The sequence below is a fragment of the Nerophis ophidion genome, linkage group LG28 (assembly GCF_033978795.1).
Source record: "Nerophis ophidion isolate RoL-2023_Sa linkage group LG28, RoL_Noph_v1.0, whole genome shotgun sequence".
NCBI classification, from domain to species: domain Eukaryota; kingdom Metazoa; phylum Chordata; class Actinopteri; order Syngnathiformes; family Syngnathidae; genus Nerophis; species Nerophis ophidion.
In genome coordinates, this window is record NC_084638.1 from 6845388 (window position 1) to 6864072 (window position 18685).

The following is an 18685-nucleotide window of genomic DNA, read 5'->3' on the forward strand; positions in this document are numbered from 1 at the left end:
CTCCGCTGTGAACGGGACTCTCGCTGCTGTGTGTTGGATCCTCTTTGGACTGGACTCTCGCGACTGTGTTGGATCCATTGTGGATTGAACTTTCACAATATCATGTTAGACCCGCTCGACATCCATTGCTTTCCTCCTCTCTAAGGTTCTCATAGTCATTATTGTCACCGATGTCCCACTGGGTGTGAGTTTTCCTTGCCCTTATGTGGGCCTACCGAGGATGTCGTGGTGGTCTGTGCAGCCCTTTGAGACACTAGTGATTTAGGGCTATATAAGTAAACATTGATTGATTGATTGATAGTTACTAGCTGCCCCAAACACCGGCCACCAAATGGCGAACAAGGTCTGATTGACCTGGACGATGACATGTTGACCTGGATCGCCTCAACAGAGCTGCAAGTCTAAAGACACACCACAGAAGAAGAAGAAGGGCCAGAGAAGGTGGTTCGGGCATTTGGTCAGGATGCCACGCGGACGCCTCCATGGGAAGTTGTTTAGTACACGTCCGACAGGTACGAGGCCTCGGGGAAGAACCAGGACATGTTGGGAAGATTATGTATCCTAGCTGGCCTGGGAACGACTCAGGATCCCTGGGAGGAGCTGGGGAGAGGGAAGTCTGGGTTTCTGTGCTTAGGTCGTTGCCTCAGCCAACCGACCGCGGATGAGTGGAATAAGGTGGATGGATGGTTCTGGAATATACAAAATAAGACTTACTGTGAAGGGAGAAGTCCGGTCCTTAGTTTTCTGGAAATGTGGCCCCAAAGAAACAGTTTGGCTGAGTGTCTCTGGCCTGTGATGTCACTAATCATGTGATGTCACAATTGAGTCATCACTATGGTGTAACAAGGAACGTGATTACATAAGCGTGAGCTAAGAGGATGACATAAAGTGATGCATAGGCGATCTTGGTTAGTTCAGGTCCAGAGGATCCTCTTGAGCTGAACTTCTTGCCGAATACTCAATATTCTAGTCCAGCGGGGGTAATGTCCAACAAGGTTCCAAAGGTGAAAGTGAAGTCCACTCACGCAAACACAAGGCATTCGCATGCAAACAAGCGCTCCCCGGACTGGGATGGCATTTTCAAGGAGATCCTCATCCGACGCGAGGAGAAGGATCTGGAGGCCCAGTCGGGCGATCTCCAGCAACAGCTGGACGTTCTGAAAGCGCGGGAGAGTGAGCTCCTCCAGGATATAAATGTGGTGGAGGATCTGTTCTTAAGCAGGGAGCCCTATAAAGTGGACGAGGTTGTGGACGAAGCCACGGACAAAGTGGAGAAGGAGATGGCCAAGGTGCACAACAAGGAGGAGGAGATCAAGAACCTGACCGTGGAGTGTACGGAGCTCAGGCAGAGGAAGCAAGAGCGCCAAGACGTGGTCCACTCGCACACCATCTACCAGCAGTTCATGCAGAAGCTGGTGAGCATGACACTCTTCGAAGACGAGGAAGCTCTGACTCACCACATCGAGAGTCTGCACAACGTCGAGGACCAGCTCTCTCAGCGGGAAGGCGAAGCGTACGAGAAAACCAACCAGCAGAGGAAAACCCAGCAGACCCTGCAGAAGCAGTACGAGATGGAGAGGCAGGAACTGGACATGGAGCTGACCCAGCTCATGCCCGAACTGTTCGAATCCAAGATCCGGGTGGAATACTGGTTCAAGGAGTGGAAACGCATCGAGGACACCGCCTCGAGAAAACTGAACCTGCTGGCGCAGATCAAGATGTCCATCCTCAGCCTCTACGAGCTGATCGGCGGCAAGGTCTGCGATAAGCAAGGCGTGGCTTTGAACGAGACGGAGAAGCAGTTGGAGAAGATCCACGCCTTCTTGGTGGACCACTTTGAGATCATCAAGGATTACGAAGCCCATTCCAGCGTGGGCAGATAACTCGGAACTACTGTCGGTTCCGGTCTGCTGGATGCTGAGTGCCAAGCAGGGAGGCAACGGGCCCCATTTTTTGAAGGCTTTGGTATGACTCGGCCGGGGTTTGAACTCACAACCTACCGATCTCAGGGCAGATACTCTAACCACAATGCCACTGAGCCGGTTTGTCAAACCAGAGAAGATAATCGGATGTGAAAGAAGACAAACTAATGACATGTTTACTTTATGGGTACACAACATGGCTGCCGCATAAAACCAAACACTCTTTATTACTCAGGGAAAAATATTCTGATGCCAAAGTAGAGTTCGGAAAATGTGTAGTTTGTTTTTATGACAATAAAGCTATCTTCTTTGAATTCCAAAACTACTTTTTTTTCCCTACACTTTGAACCCTGCGACTTATAAAACGGTGCATATAGTTTATAGAGTTTTCTTTGCTGACGGCCATGATGAAAATGGTTTTAAAAAAACAAAATCAAAACCAGCAAATGTACAAAATAAGTTGCTGTTACCGTTTGTGCTGCTTTGTCCAAAGCGTCTCTGCTCGAATGAATTCTTCATTCACAACTCCAAGATTTACAATATAACTAAAACAATTCTTACTTACTCGAGAGTCCCATGTGTGATGTCTGTAGGAGTGTTTTCATGCATATATGTTCATGCTATCATAATGTAATCAATTTGTTAATATGCTAACACGTGTGCAAGCGTCTGTGTTAGTATTATTAACTCACAATGGCATTATTTTTGTATTGTTCTAATTTCGCAACTTCCCCAAAACGCCAGAGTCTGTTTAGCTGATTAGAGAGCTAGTTTGCGCAGTAAGTGGGTCGGTGATGATGACTTCTGTTTTGTTTGATCGGCCGTTTTACTGCCATGTTACAGGCGCCGTTTGGAAACAATTAAGGTATGTATTGTGTATGCCGTAAAAGCTTCTGTTTTGTTTGATCGGCCGTTTTAATGCCATGTTACAGGCGCTGTTTGGAAACAATTAAGGTATGTATTGTGTATGCCGTAAAAGCTATTTTTTTTTTAAACTATCATTCTCCAAACACTTAGTTAACTTTGCAGTGAAATGTTTGTACGTATACTCTTTGCTATAAATGAAAAGTAAAATTTACACACTTTTATTATATTTTTGTGTAATTATAATATGTATAGTACGTTTTTGATACTTCCGCATTTTTGTCCAATGATATTTTTCTTAATGGTGTTGCCCATAGACATGTTATAGGGAGACGCAGCATTGGCTGCTGCGATGTGAGAAATTGGGCCGCCATCTTGAAGTGGTGATGAGGAGCCGGCAAGCAGCCTAAACTGACAGTTGACAGGTAGAAAACAAAGATGGTGTTTAGCGTCTTCCCGCTCAAATGAGCGGACTGTTGAAAATAGGAATCGGGGGATTACTTTTCACATTAAGGTTTAACATTAATGTACTATTTGTTGTATTTTGTGAAAAGAGTGTGCATATTGTATATAGTTCTCTGCAAACCTATGATGGCGTCATGCATATTGTATATATCCATCCATTTTCTACCGCTTATTCCCTTTTGGGGTCGCGGGGGGCGCTGGCGCCTATCTCAGCTACAATCGGGCGGAAGGCGGTGTACACCCTGGACAAGTCGCCACCTCATCGCAACATATTGTATATAGTTCTCTGCAAACCTATGAAATGTTCTATTTTGTCATCATTGTTTTGCCAGAATGTACCGGAATGCTTCACTTGTATGTGAAAATGACAAAGAAATCTTCTGGAGGAGGATGACCCCCCTAAAGGGCTTTGGTTTACAAACTTTCAAGCCCCACCTAAAACTAAAATTCACCAGCTGCCACTGAATATAATACATTCTCATTTTAGGCAAAGTATGAGAATACTTTCTTAACAGTATAATTGTAACCAGGAATAAGTCTTCAAGTAACAATATTGAAATACTAACATTGTTGGGTAAGACAGAATTTGGTGTTATTTTGAATCCAGTGAAACAGATTGGTAGTTTTATCTGATATAATAACTTTCAGGTGTTTATATATGTTTATGTTGAAGTTTTTGGCCGATGCTTTTATCAAAAGCAACATACATAATACATATAATACATTCACTGTAAACATGATCATTTAAGGGAAGAATGTAATAGAAAATATCAATACAAAGTGTCAAGACTGAATAAACTAAATACAGTCTATAGGTGCCTTAAATATATAGATATTTAATGTATTCATACATTTGATTGATTGGTTGAAACTTTTAATTTTTACAGTGCACACTACAGTACATATTCCGTACAATTGACCACTAAATGGTAAGTTTTTCTTGTTTAAGTCGGGGTCCACGTTAATCAATTCATGGTAAATTGTTTATGTAGGATATAAGCATGTGTATATAACCTCATCCTGTTGTTTCTTCAATTTAAAAATAGCTGACTGTTCCCCCCCCCCCCCCCTTCTCTGGGATTATATTCCCAGTTTTGATCTTGGACAACTGGTTACTCAGAGCAGTGGTTCTCAAATGGGGGTACGTGTACCCCTGGGGGGACTTGAAGGTAGGCCAAAGGGTACGTGAGATTTTTTTTTTAAATATTCTAAAAATTGCAACAATTCAAAAATCCTTTATAAGTATATATGTGGCGGTTTAGCTGGGTTGGTAGAGTGGCAGTGCCAGCAACTTGATGGTTGCAGGTTCGATTCCCGCTTCTGCCAGCCTAGTCACTGCCGTTGTGTCTTTGGGCAAGACACTTTACCCACCTGCTCCCAGTGCCACCCACACTGGTTTAAATGTAACTTAGATATTGGGTTTCACTATGTAAAGCGCTTTGAGTCACTAGAGAAAAAGCGCTATATAAATATAATTCACTATATTTATTGAATAATACTTAAAAAAATATGAATGTAAGTCACAAACTGTGAAAAGAAATACAACAATGTTGACGGCTAGATTTTTTGTGGACATGTTTTACAAATATTGATGTTAAAGATTTGTTTTTGTTTTTTGTGAAGAAATGTTTAGAATGAATTTCATAAATCCAGATGGATCTCTATTACAATCCCCAAAAATCTTTCTTTATAATTGAATCACTTGTTTATTTTTCAACACGTTTTTAGTTATTTTAATATCTTTTTTCCCCAAATAGTTCAAGAAAGACCACTACAAATGAGCAATATTTTGCACTTGTAGACGCTCCTCCACCTTCTCCTTCAATCCGCTTCTTGCGGCAACAACAAAACAAAACTCCAGACCTTCCTCTTGGTTTGTATGGTTTACTTGTGAACTTAATAATTTAAAACATAAAACAATCCCGATGTGGGAACAAATGAATGACAAAATAAAGAGAGTTTTTTGCAGTACGAGTTAGAAAAAGTAAGAGTAAGAAAAAGTATGAGTGAGGTCAAAAAACTGTGTGGTTCGATTCCACCGCACCTGACTGCAATTACCCATAACACCTTGCTTCCAAAACCCCTTACCACACAGATCCTTCCACCATATATGCCATTAAAACAGTTACGTCATCAAATTATTTTGACAAATGTAATAATTACAAATAAAGTGAGCTTTAAATAATTACTCTAAGCATTCAATATATGAATTTTCTTATCATGAAAATAAAGTAAATAGTCCCCTTTTGGCTGAATAAACATAAAGCACTTTCCCTAAAATGTAAATGAACTTAAACAGCATTTAAGCACCTACAGCATACAATTTAATAAACTTATAAACTGATGACATAGTGCTGTGTTTTACTTCTTTATCTCTTATTTTCCAACTGAAAATGCTCTGATTAGGGGGTACTTGAATTTAAAAAATGTTCAAAAAGGTTGAGAACCACTGACTTATAGCATATAAGAATATTATATTACTGTTAAGCAAACTATGAATAATAAAACATGTGTCCTTTATCATAGCTACACGTATGAGAAAAAAGGTGGTGAAAATGAGTGGTATTCAGTGAGGTAAGATGAATAAAATGTGCTAACAGTTCTGCTCCTGACAAATGAATTGCATTGATCACCACTCCAAGATGGCGGCCCCGCGTCTCGTCAGCGCTCCCTTACAACAGGGGTGTCCAAACTTTTTCCACTTAGGTCCGCAGACTGAAAAATCAAAGCAAGCGGGGGGCATTTTTACATATTTTTTTTTTAAACCAATACAATATATGTATAAAAATATACATTTAGGCCTCCACTCAGGCTTGATCCCGGGGACCCAAAAGGGTTTTGGTAAAAAAAATATTAAAGATGTGTCATTATTCAGTATTATTTTGTTTTATTATTATTCAAGTTTTAAATCTCCAGATCAACATTAGGTCCATCTGTCAATATAATGATTTTAAAGATTTAAGTTGTATGCTCTTTTTGTCAAAGAAAACCCTGTTTTTTGATGGAAAAAAAACACAAAATATGCAATATTATCAGCCAATATTTTTTTTTAAGTGGAATATTTGAGATTACCGTATTTCCTTGAATTGCCGCCGGGGCGTTAATTATTTTAAAACCTTTTCTCACTCCGGCACTTACCAAAGGCATGCAGTAAAAATTTGGATTAATACAAACAGTCAGTCTTTAAAAACTGTCCGGGCGGATTCGTTTTTTCCGGTCAATTTCCCACTCTCCGCCATGTTGGCAAACCAGTGTGTTTCCTCCTTATTTATTCTAGTGTTTGACTGGAAATGTCGCTTTATGTTAGCAAGTTAATGACAATATGATTCATGTAGTGTGTGGGTGCACTTTTTAATACTCCGGGGAACGCAATGCCATATTCTTAGTTGCACTCCGGAACACAAGGTGGCGGCAGCGGGCCAACAAGATGGATTAATCCGGGTGTCATGATTAATACAGACGTTTTGTTAACGCTATATTATAAAAAAATTTAAAAAACAATTTACAAACACAAGCTATGGGATGACATAAGAGGAAACGTGACCCCGGAAGTAAATGCGTCATCCCATAGCTTGTGTTTGTAAATTGTTTTTTTAATTTTTTTTATAATATAGCGTTAACAAAACGTCTGTATTTTTATAATATAGCGTTATATTTTTAAAATATAGCGTTAACAAAACGTCTGTATTCCTTCTAATTTTAAATGGAATATTTGCGATTACCGTATTTCCTTGAATTGCCGCCGGGGCGCTAATTATTTTAAAACCTCTTCTCACTCCGGCACTTACCAAAGGCATGCAGTAAAAATTTGAGTGTGATGTAAGCTTTGACCTAAGCTCTTAATCTTCTTCCCTTTATGCGATTTCAAATTACCGGTATTGAAATCAGCCTCCTCCATTTTGAAAATGATGACAGGGGAAGTGTCACTCGTGACGTCACGAGTTTGACCAGGCGGTAATACTAAGCATGCGCTAATTATTTTGGGAAGCAAGGCAGGCGCATACTAAATGCCCTGCGGCGATTCCAGGAAATACGGTATATAATAATTGGAGCCTTAAAAAAGTCAATAACTAATAGCACCGTTGATTTTGATTCATTATTATTTTTTGAGCAATGACACTTAAAAACAAATCACACTATGGGGATCCAAAAGGGTCCTACTCATTAAAGTGTTAAAGAATAAATTATAATTTTTTTTACTGTTTACTTTTAACACATTAATCTCAACATCAACTTCAGATCTGTCAATTATAAATTTTATTGTTGTTTATGTTTTTTGTTTGTTCATTTTAGGCCATGGGTGTCAAACTCTGGCCCGCGGGCCAAATTTGGCCCACCATTTAATTTAATTTGGCCCTTGAGGCAATATCAAATCAACAATTGAGCTGGCCTGCCGGTAACACCCGATTTTCCCGGGAGATCCCCGAAGTTTAGTGCCTTTCCCGAAAATCTCCCTGGGCAACCATTCTCCTGATTTCCACCCGGACAACAATATTGGGAGCGTGCCTTAAAGGCACTGCCTTTAGCGTCCTCTACAACATGCCGTCACATACTCTTTTCCTCCATATAAACAGCGTGCTGGCCAAGTTACATAATATATGCGGCTTTCACACACACATACTTGGTCAACAGCCATACGGGTCACACTGAGGGTGGCCGTATAAACAACTTTAACACTGTTACAAATATGCGCCACACTGTGAACCCTCACCAAACAAGAATGACAAAACACATTTCGGGAGAACACCCGCACCGTAACACAACTTAACAAATACCCAGAACCCCTTGCATCACTAACTCTTCCGGAACGCTACAATATACACCGCTCGCTACCACCAAACCCCGCCCACCTCTTTTTTTTTAATTTTCGAATTTATTAGCCTGCGGAAAAAGTTAATGTTGATATTTACCTCAGAAGGCTGCAAATAGAAAAGAAGGCATTAATTTTTTTAATTGAATTTTATTTAATATACCACTGATGTTTTTTCAAAGTTGATGTTGCACTATTACGTTATAGAACGTGCAAACTCCACACAGAAAGATCCCAAGCCCGGGATTGAACCCAGGATTACTCAGGACCTTCGTGTTGTGAGGCAGATGCACTAACCCCTGTACCACCGTGCTGCCTTATATAAGCCCTACTATATTCATTGCAAAACTTGTTTGGGTCCCTATTAAAAGGTTCATTTGTTCAACCTTGGCCCGCAGCTTTGTTCAGTTTTACATTTTGGCCCACTCTGTATTTGAGTTTGACACCCCTGTTTTAGGCCCTTCTTTAAAAAAAAAACAGCTCAGCTTTTTATATGGCAAACACAAAATATGCACCATTTTCCCCAAAAAATATCTTAAAGCGGAACATTTAACGTGACATAATTGGAGCCTTGAATAGGTCAATAATTCATATTGACATTGATTTTGATTCATTATTATTTTTTAAAGAAAAAAACCGCCTGCATGGCAGCTTTGTGTTATTAGAGTCAACATTGCAACATTTTTCTTGTTACATTTCACCCGTTTGCTCTTTTATATGACTTTTTACGTTTTAAAATGTTTCAATAGTATTTTTTAAATGTGTTGTGGGGCCCTTAAAAAATGACCTGGGGGCCCCACAACATGTCTATGGATCACTATGGCAGGGCATCTATCGCTTCATCCTGGACAATATTCATGACAAATTTGTGCTTTACTTTAAAGATGTGATTTTTGGTTTTACACTGTATGAACAAAAATTTGAAAAGGAATTCTACCTTTGCAAGCTCATTATTTTATTGGCTATGTTTTATATTCATAAATGTAAGTTTCTTAATACCCGTGCTGTCTTTTGTGCCTTTAAAAAAGATCTGGAACTTTACATTAAAACGCTCTCTACCTCTAACAACAAAAAAGCTGTGAAAACGATGATGCTGTGTTCCAAATTTAAGTTGTTTGATGAATCTGAATAAGCCTACGCCTTTGCATTTTGTTTATTATATATATATATATATATATTTTTTGTATTCTATTTCTATTATTTTGAACTTACAACCCCCTGGCGCTGTTTTGTACTGTTTTCATAATGTTTTATATTGTTGTTTGACTTACTGTTTGTAATTGTTGAAATTTATAAATAAACCTTTAATTAAAAAAAAAAAAAAAAGTACTTCCGCTTCCTTGCCCGGATGCAGTTTGTCCTAACGGAGTTGCCGTCATATTTCCGCATTTGTGTCTGATGAATTTGTCCCTAACGGAGTTGCCGTAGTACTTCCGCCGCCGGGCACACATCAAATGTTGTGGAGTTGCTAGGAGGATTTTCTCTTCTCTCCACAACACAAACAAATTCCATGCTTTTAAACACTTAAAATCCCCCAACAGGTAAGAATAACATTTAGTATTGACTCACCGTCAGTTAGAACTAGTCAAAGTCTCAATGTTTGTTTTGTGTGCGGTTCTCCATCCAGCCTACATTTTTTTTGTATTTTACCGGTAGTTTCTCCAACTTCAAGCGGGGACTAAACCTACACAAGACCCCGGTCATAGCAGCTGTTGTCCAGCGGGGACTGAACCTACACAAGACCCCGGTCATAGCAGCTGTTGTCCAGCGGGGACTGAACCTACACAAGACCCCGGTCATAGCAGCTGTTGTCCAGCGGGGACTGAACGTACACAAGACCCCGGTCATAGCAGCTGTTGTCCAGCTAGGACTAAACCTACACAAGACCCCGGTCATAGCAGCTGTTGTCCAGCGGGGACTGAACCTACACAAGACCCAGGTCAAAGCAGCTGTTGTCCAGCGGGGACTGAACCTACACAAGACCACGGTCATAGCAGCTGTTGTCCAGCGGGGACTGAACCTACACAAGACCCCGGTCATAGCAGCTGTTGTCCAGCGGGGACTGAACCTACACAAAACAAAGGTCATAGCAGCTGTTGTCCAGCGGGGACTGAACCTACACAAGACCCCGGACATAGCACCCGTTGTCCAGCGGGGACTGAACCTACACAGGACCCCGGTCATAGCAGCTGTTGTCCAGCTGGGACTGAACCTACACAAGACCCAGGTCATAGCAGCTGTTGTCCAGCGGGGACTGAACCTACACAAGACCCCGGTCATAGCAGCTGTTGTCCAGCGGGGACTGAACCTACTCAAGACCCCGGTCATAGCAGCTGTTGTCCAGCGGGGACTGAACCTACACAAGACGTCAGGCAAGTAGACCTAACTGTAGACGTCTACCTCATTTTACGTGTGGAATTGGTTCTCGTAATTCAAAACACGTGTATAAGAAAAAAATGTGTCTTATTTTTAGGATCACTAATACAAAACCTCACAAAAATGTCTGATTGAATGCTAAAAACGTTATGACAAACCGCCTTAAAAATATAATGGAATGTTACATTTTCTATGAAGGATAAAACACTGAATATTGAGAAAATATGAACGCCACGCCCCCTTTCACAACAAAAATGCATGAAACAGTGAAATATTAACACTAATGGTACAAAATAATCCCATCTACAATCTGATATATCTGATATATCACTAAGCTTTAGAACTCTGTTGTGAAAATCTCCTACCGGGTCAATATTTATTTATATAGCCCTAAATCACAAGTGTCTCAAAGGGCTGCACAACCCACAACGACGTCCTCGGTACAGAGCCCACATAAGGGCAAGGAAAAACTCACACCCAGTGGGACGTCGATGTCGAGCAGGTCTAATCCATAGTGGATCCAACATAACAGTGAGAGTCTCAGGGGCCCAAAAGTATTAAAAATAATTCACGCCGTATTTTTTTTTTTAGTCTTTTACTTTCAACACTTAAATCTCGAGATCATTTTCAAGAGCCATCCTTCCATTATAATTTTTTCCTTATTTTTTTGTTTGTGTATTGAATGCCCTTTTTGGTCATAGAAAACATTTTTTTCACATGGCAAACACACAAAATATGCAATATTTTCCCCAAAGAATATTAATAAGTGTAATATTTGATCCAAAGCAATTACAGCCTTCAATATGTCAATAATTCATAACAACCTTTATTGGGATTCTTTTGTATTTTTGGCAATAAGTTTTATTTTAAAGAAAATCCCACTAAAATTCTCAGGGATCCAAAACTATTAAAAATAATTCACGCAGTATTTTTTTTTTAGTCTTTTACTTTCAACACTTATATCTCGAGATCATTTTCAAGAGCCATCCTTCCATTTAATTTTTTACTTATTTTTTTTATATTTTTGTTTGTGTATTGAATGCCCTTTTTGGTCATAAAAAAAAAAAATTCACATGGCAAACACACAAAATATGCGATATTTTCCCCAAAGAATATTAATAAGTGTAATATTTGATCCAAAGCAATTACAGCCTTCATTATGTCAATAATTCATAACATTTATTGGGATTCTTTTGTATTTTTGGCACTAAGTTTTATTTTAAAGAAAATCCCACTAAAATTCTCAGGGATCCAAAAGTATTAAAAATAATTCATGCAGTATTTTTTTTAGTCTTCTACTTTCAACACTTAAATCTCGAGATCATTTTCAAGAGCCATCCTTCCATTTAATTTTTTACTTATTTTTTTTATTTTTTTTGTTTGTGTATTGAATGCCCTTTTTGGTCACAGAAAACATTTTTTTCACATGGCAAACACACAAACTATGCGATATTTTCCCCAAAGAATATTAATAAGTGTAATATTTGATCCAAAGCAATTACAGCCTTCAATATGTCAATAATTCATAACAACGTTAATTGGGATTCTTTTGTATTTTTGGCACTAAGTTTTATTTGAAAGAAAATCCCACTAAAATTCTCAGGGATCCAAAAGTATTAAAAATAATTAATACAGTATTTTTTTAGGTTTTTACTTTCAACACTTAAATCTCGAGATCATTTTCAAGAGCCATCCTTCGATTATAATTTTTTACTTATTTCTTTTATTTTTTTTGTTTGTGTATTGAATGCCCTTTTTGGTCATAGAAAACATTTTATTCACATGGCAAACACACAAAATATGCAATATTTTCCCCAAAGAATATTAATAAGTGTAATATTTGATCCAAAGCAATTACAGCCTTCAATATGTCAATAATTCATAACAACATTTATTTGGATTCTTTTGTATTTTTGGCACTAAGTTTTATTTTAAAGAAAATTCCACTAAAATTCTCAGAGATCCAAAAGTATTAAAAATAATTCACGCCGTATTTTTTTTTTTAGGCTTTTACTTTCAACACCTAAATCTCGAGATCATTTTCAAGAATCCATTCTTCCATTTAATTTTTTACTTTTTATAAAAAAAAAATTGTTTGTGTATTGAATGCCCTTTTTGGTCATAGAAAACATTTTTTTCACATGGCAAACACACAAAATATGCGATATTTTCCCCAAAGAATATTAATAAGTGTAATATTTGATCCAAAGCAATTACAGCCTTCATTATGTCAATAATTCATAACATTTATTGGGATTCTTTTGTATTTTTGGCACTAAGTTTTATTTTAAAGAAAATCCCACTAAAATTCTCAGGGATCCAAAAGTATTAAAAATAATTCATGCAGTATTTTTTTTTAGTCTTCTACTTTCAACACTTAAATCTCGAGATCATTTTCAAGAGCCATCCTTCCATTTAATTTTTTACTTATTTTTTTTATTTTTTTTGTTTGTGTATTGAATGCCCTTTTTGGTCACAGAAAACATTTTTTTCACATGGCAAACACACAAAATATGCGATATTTTCCCCAAAGAATATTAATAAGTGTAATATTTGATCCAAAGCAATTACAGCCTTCATTATGTCAATAATTCATAACAACCTTTATTGGGATTCTTTTGTATTTTTGGCAATAAGTTTTATTTTAAAGAAAATCCCTCTAAAATTCCAAGGGATCCAAAAGTATTAAAAATAATTATTACAGTATTTTTTTTTAGGTTTTTACTTTCAACACTTAAATCTCGAGATCATTTTCAAGAGCCATCCTTCGATTATAATTGTTTACTTATTTTTTTGTTTGTGTATTGAATGCCCTTTTTGGTCATAGAAAACATTTTTTTCACATGGCAAACACACAAAATATGCAATATTTTCCCCAAAGAATATTAATAAGTGTAATATTTGATCCAAAGCAATTACAGTCTTCAATATGTCAATAATTCATAAGATTTATTGGGATTATTTTGTATTTTTGGCATTAAGTTTTATTTTAAAGAAAATCCCACTAAAATTCTCAGGGATCCAAAACTATTAAAAATAATTAATACAGTATTTTTTTAGGTTTTTACTTTCAACACTCAAATCTCGAGATCATTTTCAAGAGCCATTCTTCCATTATCATTTTTTACTTATTTTTTTGTTTGTGTATTGAATGCCCTTTTTGGTCATAGAACACATTTTATTCACATGGCAAACACACAAAATATGCAATATTTCCCCCAAAGAATATTTATAAATCTAATATTTGATCCAAAGTAATTATAGCCGTCGATAAGTCAATAATTCACAACATTTATTATGCATTGTTTTTTTGAGCAATGACAGGTTTTTTTTAACTCCTTTTTTTAAATTCCTCTAAAACTCTCAGGTATCCCAAAGTGTTAAACAGAAGTCATTCATTATTTTTTATTTGTTTAATTTCAACGCTTAGATGTTAAGATCAACTTCAAGATCTGTTCTTTGTTTATAAGTTTTTATTATTATTTATTTATTTTATCGTTGAATGCCATTTTTATCAGAAAAAAAACTTCATTTTATGGTAAACAACATACAAAATATGACTTTAAAAAAAAAAAAACATTTCAGAGTTGAACACTTGATGTGAAGTAGAACTGCAGCTATCGAATAGTTTAGTAATCGAGTATTCTATCAAATATCCCGATCGATTAATCGAGTAAATCATATTTTTGCTTAATTAAGGTTTAATTATACATGTAAAGATGTGCCCTCGGTTAATTGCGTTTGGCCTAATTGTCTTTTATTTCCTAAACACCTGTTTTCATTATTGAAGGCTGACATGCACAGCTGAAATGCGTCCGTGGTTGATTGTGTCAATTTGTGTGTGCCAATAAAAACAGGTGCCTATGATTATTATACAATGCCATTTAAATGGTGGTTTAAATCCTCTGCTTTGACTACTGTTTACTAAACCAGGCAAAATGCGGTAAAAAAAACCTAACGATGCCTCGAAGCAGCGGAAATTCCTCAAATATATTTTGCAACCGAGTAATCGTTTAACGTGAAGTAATTGGAGTCTTCAATAGGTCAATATTTCATAACAATGTTGATTTTAATTCATGATTTTTAAAGAAAAAAATTTAACATAGCAACTTTTTCTCGTTACTTTTCATCTCTATGCCCACCTTTTTTATGTTATTTTGCAATAGTATTTTCTAGAATGACCTGCAGGCCATACTTTGGACACCTGCTGTGATAAAGACTCATCTCTTGGGTCGACTGAGGTGTCACTCAAAGGTTGAAAGTCCAGCTTGTGGAAGTGAGCTCACACTGAACATGTGTGCTTATGTCGACTAAACAATAGTGTCGCTGGAAGTTTCTAGACCAGGGGTCAGCAACCTTTTTGAAACTAAAAGCTCCTTCTTGGGTACTGATTAATGCCTAGTTTGATACACACTTAAATAAATTGCCAGAAATAGCCAATTTGCTCAATTTACCTTTAATAAATAAATCTATATACATAAAAAAATGGGTATTTCTGTCTGTCATTCCGTCGTACATTTTTTTCCTTTTACGGAAGGTTTTTTGTAGAGAATAAATGATGAAAAAAACACATAATTGAACGGTTTGAAAGAGGAGAAAACACGAAAAAAATGAAAATTACATTTTGAAACATAGTTTATTTTCAATTTCGACTCTTTAAAATTCCAAATTCAACCGAAAAAAAGAAGAGAAAAACTAGCTAATTCGAATCTTTTTGAAAAAATAATAAAAAAATTTTTTATGGAACATCATTGGTCATTTTTCCTGATTAAGATTAATTTTCGAATTTTGATGACATGTTTTAAATAGGTTAAAATCCAATCTGCACTTTGTTAGAATATATAACAAATTGGACCAACATATATTTCTAACAAAGACAAATCATTATTTCTTCTAGATTTTCCAGAACAAAAATGTTAAAAGAAATTCAAAATACTTTGAATAAAGATTCAAATCTGATTCTACAGATTTTCTCGATTTGCCAGAATAATTTTTATTTTATTTTAATCACAATAAGTTTGAAGAAATATTTCACAAATATTCTTCGTCGAAAAAACAGAAGCTAAAATGAAGAATTAAATTAAAATGTATTTATTATTCTTTACAATAACAAAAAAAATAATTTACTTGAACATTGATTTTAATTGTCAGGAAAGAAGAGGAAGGAATTTAAAAGGTTGTGTTTAAAAATCCTAAAATCATTTTTAAGGTTGTATTTTTTCTCTAGAATTGTCATTCTGAAAGTTATAAGAAGCAAAGTAAAAAAAAAATAGAATTTATCTATTATATATATAGTATTTATATAGGTGTGTGTGTGTGTGTGTGTGTGTGTGTGTGTGTGTGTGTGTGTGTGTGTGTGTGTGTGTGTGTGTGTGTGTGTGTGTGATGTACATATTTGTATTTTGGGTATATGCATTTGTGTATGTATGTGATTATGTGTGTATGTGTATGTATATATATATAAATTGTATATATGTGTGTGTACATATGTATATATGTAAGTGTGTGTGAATTTAAATGTATTATATAGAGATAATATATAGCATCTACGCAGCAACCACTGAACTGAATTATATTATATATATTATTGTATTATATATTGTATATATATATATTGTATATGTATAGGGGTGGGACCTAATAAGTTTACTTCTTCCCACTCCCTTTTGAGCCAATCTTGACATCTACAAAAGATTAGTCACATGTAATGTTTTCAATGTAGGTGTAAAAATAATGTATCTATATATTTCTTTTGTATTTTATGTTATTCTCTTGTTTTGTTTGCATGGCTCAAAATAAACCATTCATTCATTCATTCACTCATTTAAACAAGTGAAGACCAAGTCTTTAAAATATTTTCTTGGAATTTTCAAATCCTATTTGAGTTTTGTCTCTCTTAGAATTAAAAATGTCGAGTAAAACGAGACCAGCTTGCTAGTAAATAAATACAATTTAAAAAATAGAGGCAGCTCACTGGTAAGTGCTGCTATTTGAGCTATTTTTAGAACAGGCCAGCGGGCGATTCATCTGGTCCTTATGGTGCCCGCGTTGGTGACCCCTGTTATATACAGATCCCAGACCAGTTGGACATGTGTGGGGTGGAGCACTGAATGAGTTGATGTGTCAACCATACTCACCTTCAGCATGTGTTTAGGCCCCTGGCTATGGCTCAAGAGCTAATCAAAGAAGAGGGCATTTTTTTTGATGACCTCAACAAGCTGCGAGCCCTCGACCCAGATGTCAGCCAAAATACCTCCGAGCTGAAGGAGGAGTGCAAAGAATTTGTCACCAGTAAGGATTTTCCTTTCTTGTTTTTGTCAGTTCCGCCCGTGCAAAAGAGACATGCCGTGTCTCACTGTGAGCTCTACTGTCTTTTACAGAAATTGAACAGTTTCAGGACAAGGTGGGAGGTCTGATTCAGTTGGTCGATGAGCTGGCAAAAGAAACCGAGGCGGAAAAGTTCAAGGTAACGTTGGGCAAGTTCTTCCTGATATACGGTTAAAATGCCATCCCATGTGGAAGTTTAATGATGCATTTGGACTATTGTATTCTTCTTTTCCAGTGTGGAATAATTACACAACTTATATCTTCAATTCACCCTATTTTTACTTCTTTAAAATCCTCAATGTTGCTCGCCTATTTGTGCAAATTCTACCATTCAAATGATGCATGACCAAGCAATTTGTGTGCATGTACAGTTCTCTGTCTAAGACAGGGGTGTCCAAAGTGCGGCCGGGGGGCCATTTTTTAACGGCCCCACGGCACATTTTAAAATTACGATTGAACATTTTTTAAACGTAAAAAGTGATATAAAGGAGCAAAACGGTGAAATGTAACAAGACCCGCTCGACATCCATTGCTTTCGGTCCCCTAGAGGGGGGGGGTTGCCCATATCTGAGGTCCTCTCCAAGGTTTCTCATAGTCAGCATTGTCACTGGCGTCCCACTGGATGTGAATTCTCCCTGCCCACTGGGTGTGAGTTTTCCTTGCCCTTTTGTGGGTTCTTCCGAGGATGTTGTAGTCGTAATGATTTGTGCAGTCCTTTGAGACATTTTGTGATTTGGGGCTATATAAATAAACATCGATTGATTGATTGATTGAAAATGTTGCAATGTTTAGTCTAATAACACAAAGCTGCCATTCAGGCTGTTTATTTCTTTAAAAAATAATAATCAATCAAAACCAAAGTCATTATGAATTATTGACCTATTCAAGGCTCCAATTACGTCACATAAAATTTTCCACTTTTACATATTTTGCGGGGAAAATGTTGCGTATTTTGTGTTTGCCTTATAAAAAACTGAGCTGTTTTTTAAAGAAGGGCCTAAAATGAACAAGCCGGAAACATAAACAACAATAAAACTTCTAATTGACGGATAGATCTGAAGTTGATCTTGAGGTTATTGTGTTAAAAGTAAACAGTAAAAAAATGTATTATATATTTTTTAACACTTTAATGAGTAGGACCCTTTTGGATCCCCAATAATTTTAGTGTGATTTGTTTTTAAGTGTCATTGCTCAAAAAATAATAATGAATTAAAATCGATGGTGTTATTAGTTATTGACTTTTTTAAGGCTCAAATTATTGTTAGGGCTGGGCAACGATTGAAAATTTTAATCGAAGTTAATCGCACTATTTCTCCGATTAATCGCAATTAACTGCATTGTATACGCAAAGCCCAATAATGAATTCAAAAGTAGTGTGTAGTGCACCTTTATTGGAATATTCTCCCACATGAACAAAAGCGCCAAAACATTTGTTGTGCAAACACAATTTAAATCAGTCCTTGTTAAACAGTAGCAGTTAAATAGCATATTTTATGAAAATCAACTCCAAAAATGTAAATACAAACATTTAAGCTTATTGCCACTGCCAGGGTATTTAAGTTATCCTGTTTGTTATGGAAAATAAATATAATCTACATACAAATCTCTGAGCCACAATCATAACATCTGAACAGGCAATTTCTGAGGTAAGAGCAGAAACATTTTTTTTATCAGGGATCTTATGTTTAAAAAACCTATATTATAGGTAGTGGGCTGTTTTAGGGAATTTTGGATCAAATTATCCGTAGTAGAAATATTAATAATGTTGTGTTTATTCTGCGTAGTGCACTTAAAATAATTATGACCGTATCTAGGAATTGATATGATGGGAATTTTCCAATTGTTTGCTTGGTGCTTTGATAAACTGAACGCATATACATGGTACTATATTGTGATGTTATGAGCCAGGGAAAAAAAGAAC

The 18685-nt window shown here is 36.5% G+C and overlaps 2 protein-coding genes across 2 annotated transcripts in view; both read left to right on the forward strand.

Moving 5' to 3' along the window:
* Window positions 1-980: 980 nt before the first annotated feature.
* On the forward strand, window positions 981-2244 carry LOC133545647 (uncharacterized). Its single transcript, XM_061891411.1, has one exon. It carries the CDS (start codon window positions 984-986, stop codon window positions 1881-1883), a length of 900 nt encoding a protein of 299 aa, XP_061747395.1. The 5' UTR covers window positions 981-983; the 3' UTR covers window positions 1884-2244.
* A 7473-nt stretch (window positions 2245-9717) lies between these two features.
* Window positions 9718-18685, forward strand: part of LOC133545639 (intraflagellar transport protein 20 homolog A-like) — a 21898-nt gene continuing 12930 nt past the window's right edge. The window contains exons 1-3 of the mRNA XM_061891401.1: window positions 9718-10433; window positions 16592-16728; window positions 16818-16903. Of these exons, the coding sequence (XP_061747385.1) occupies window positions 16602-16728; window positions 16818-16903 (213 nt within the window). The 5' untranslated portion in view covers window positions 9718-10433; window positions 16592-16601. The remainder of the gene's footprint in view (window positions 10434-16591; window positions 16729-16817; window positions 16904-18685) is intronic.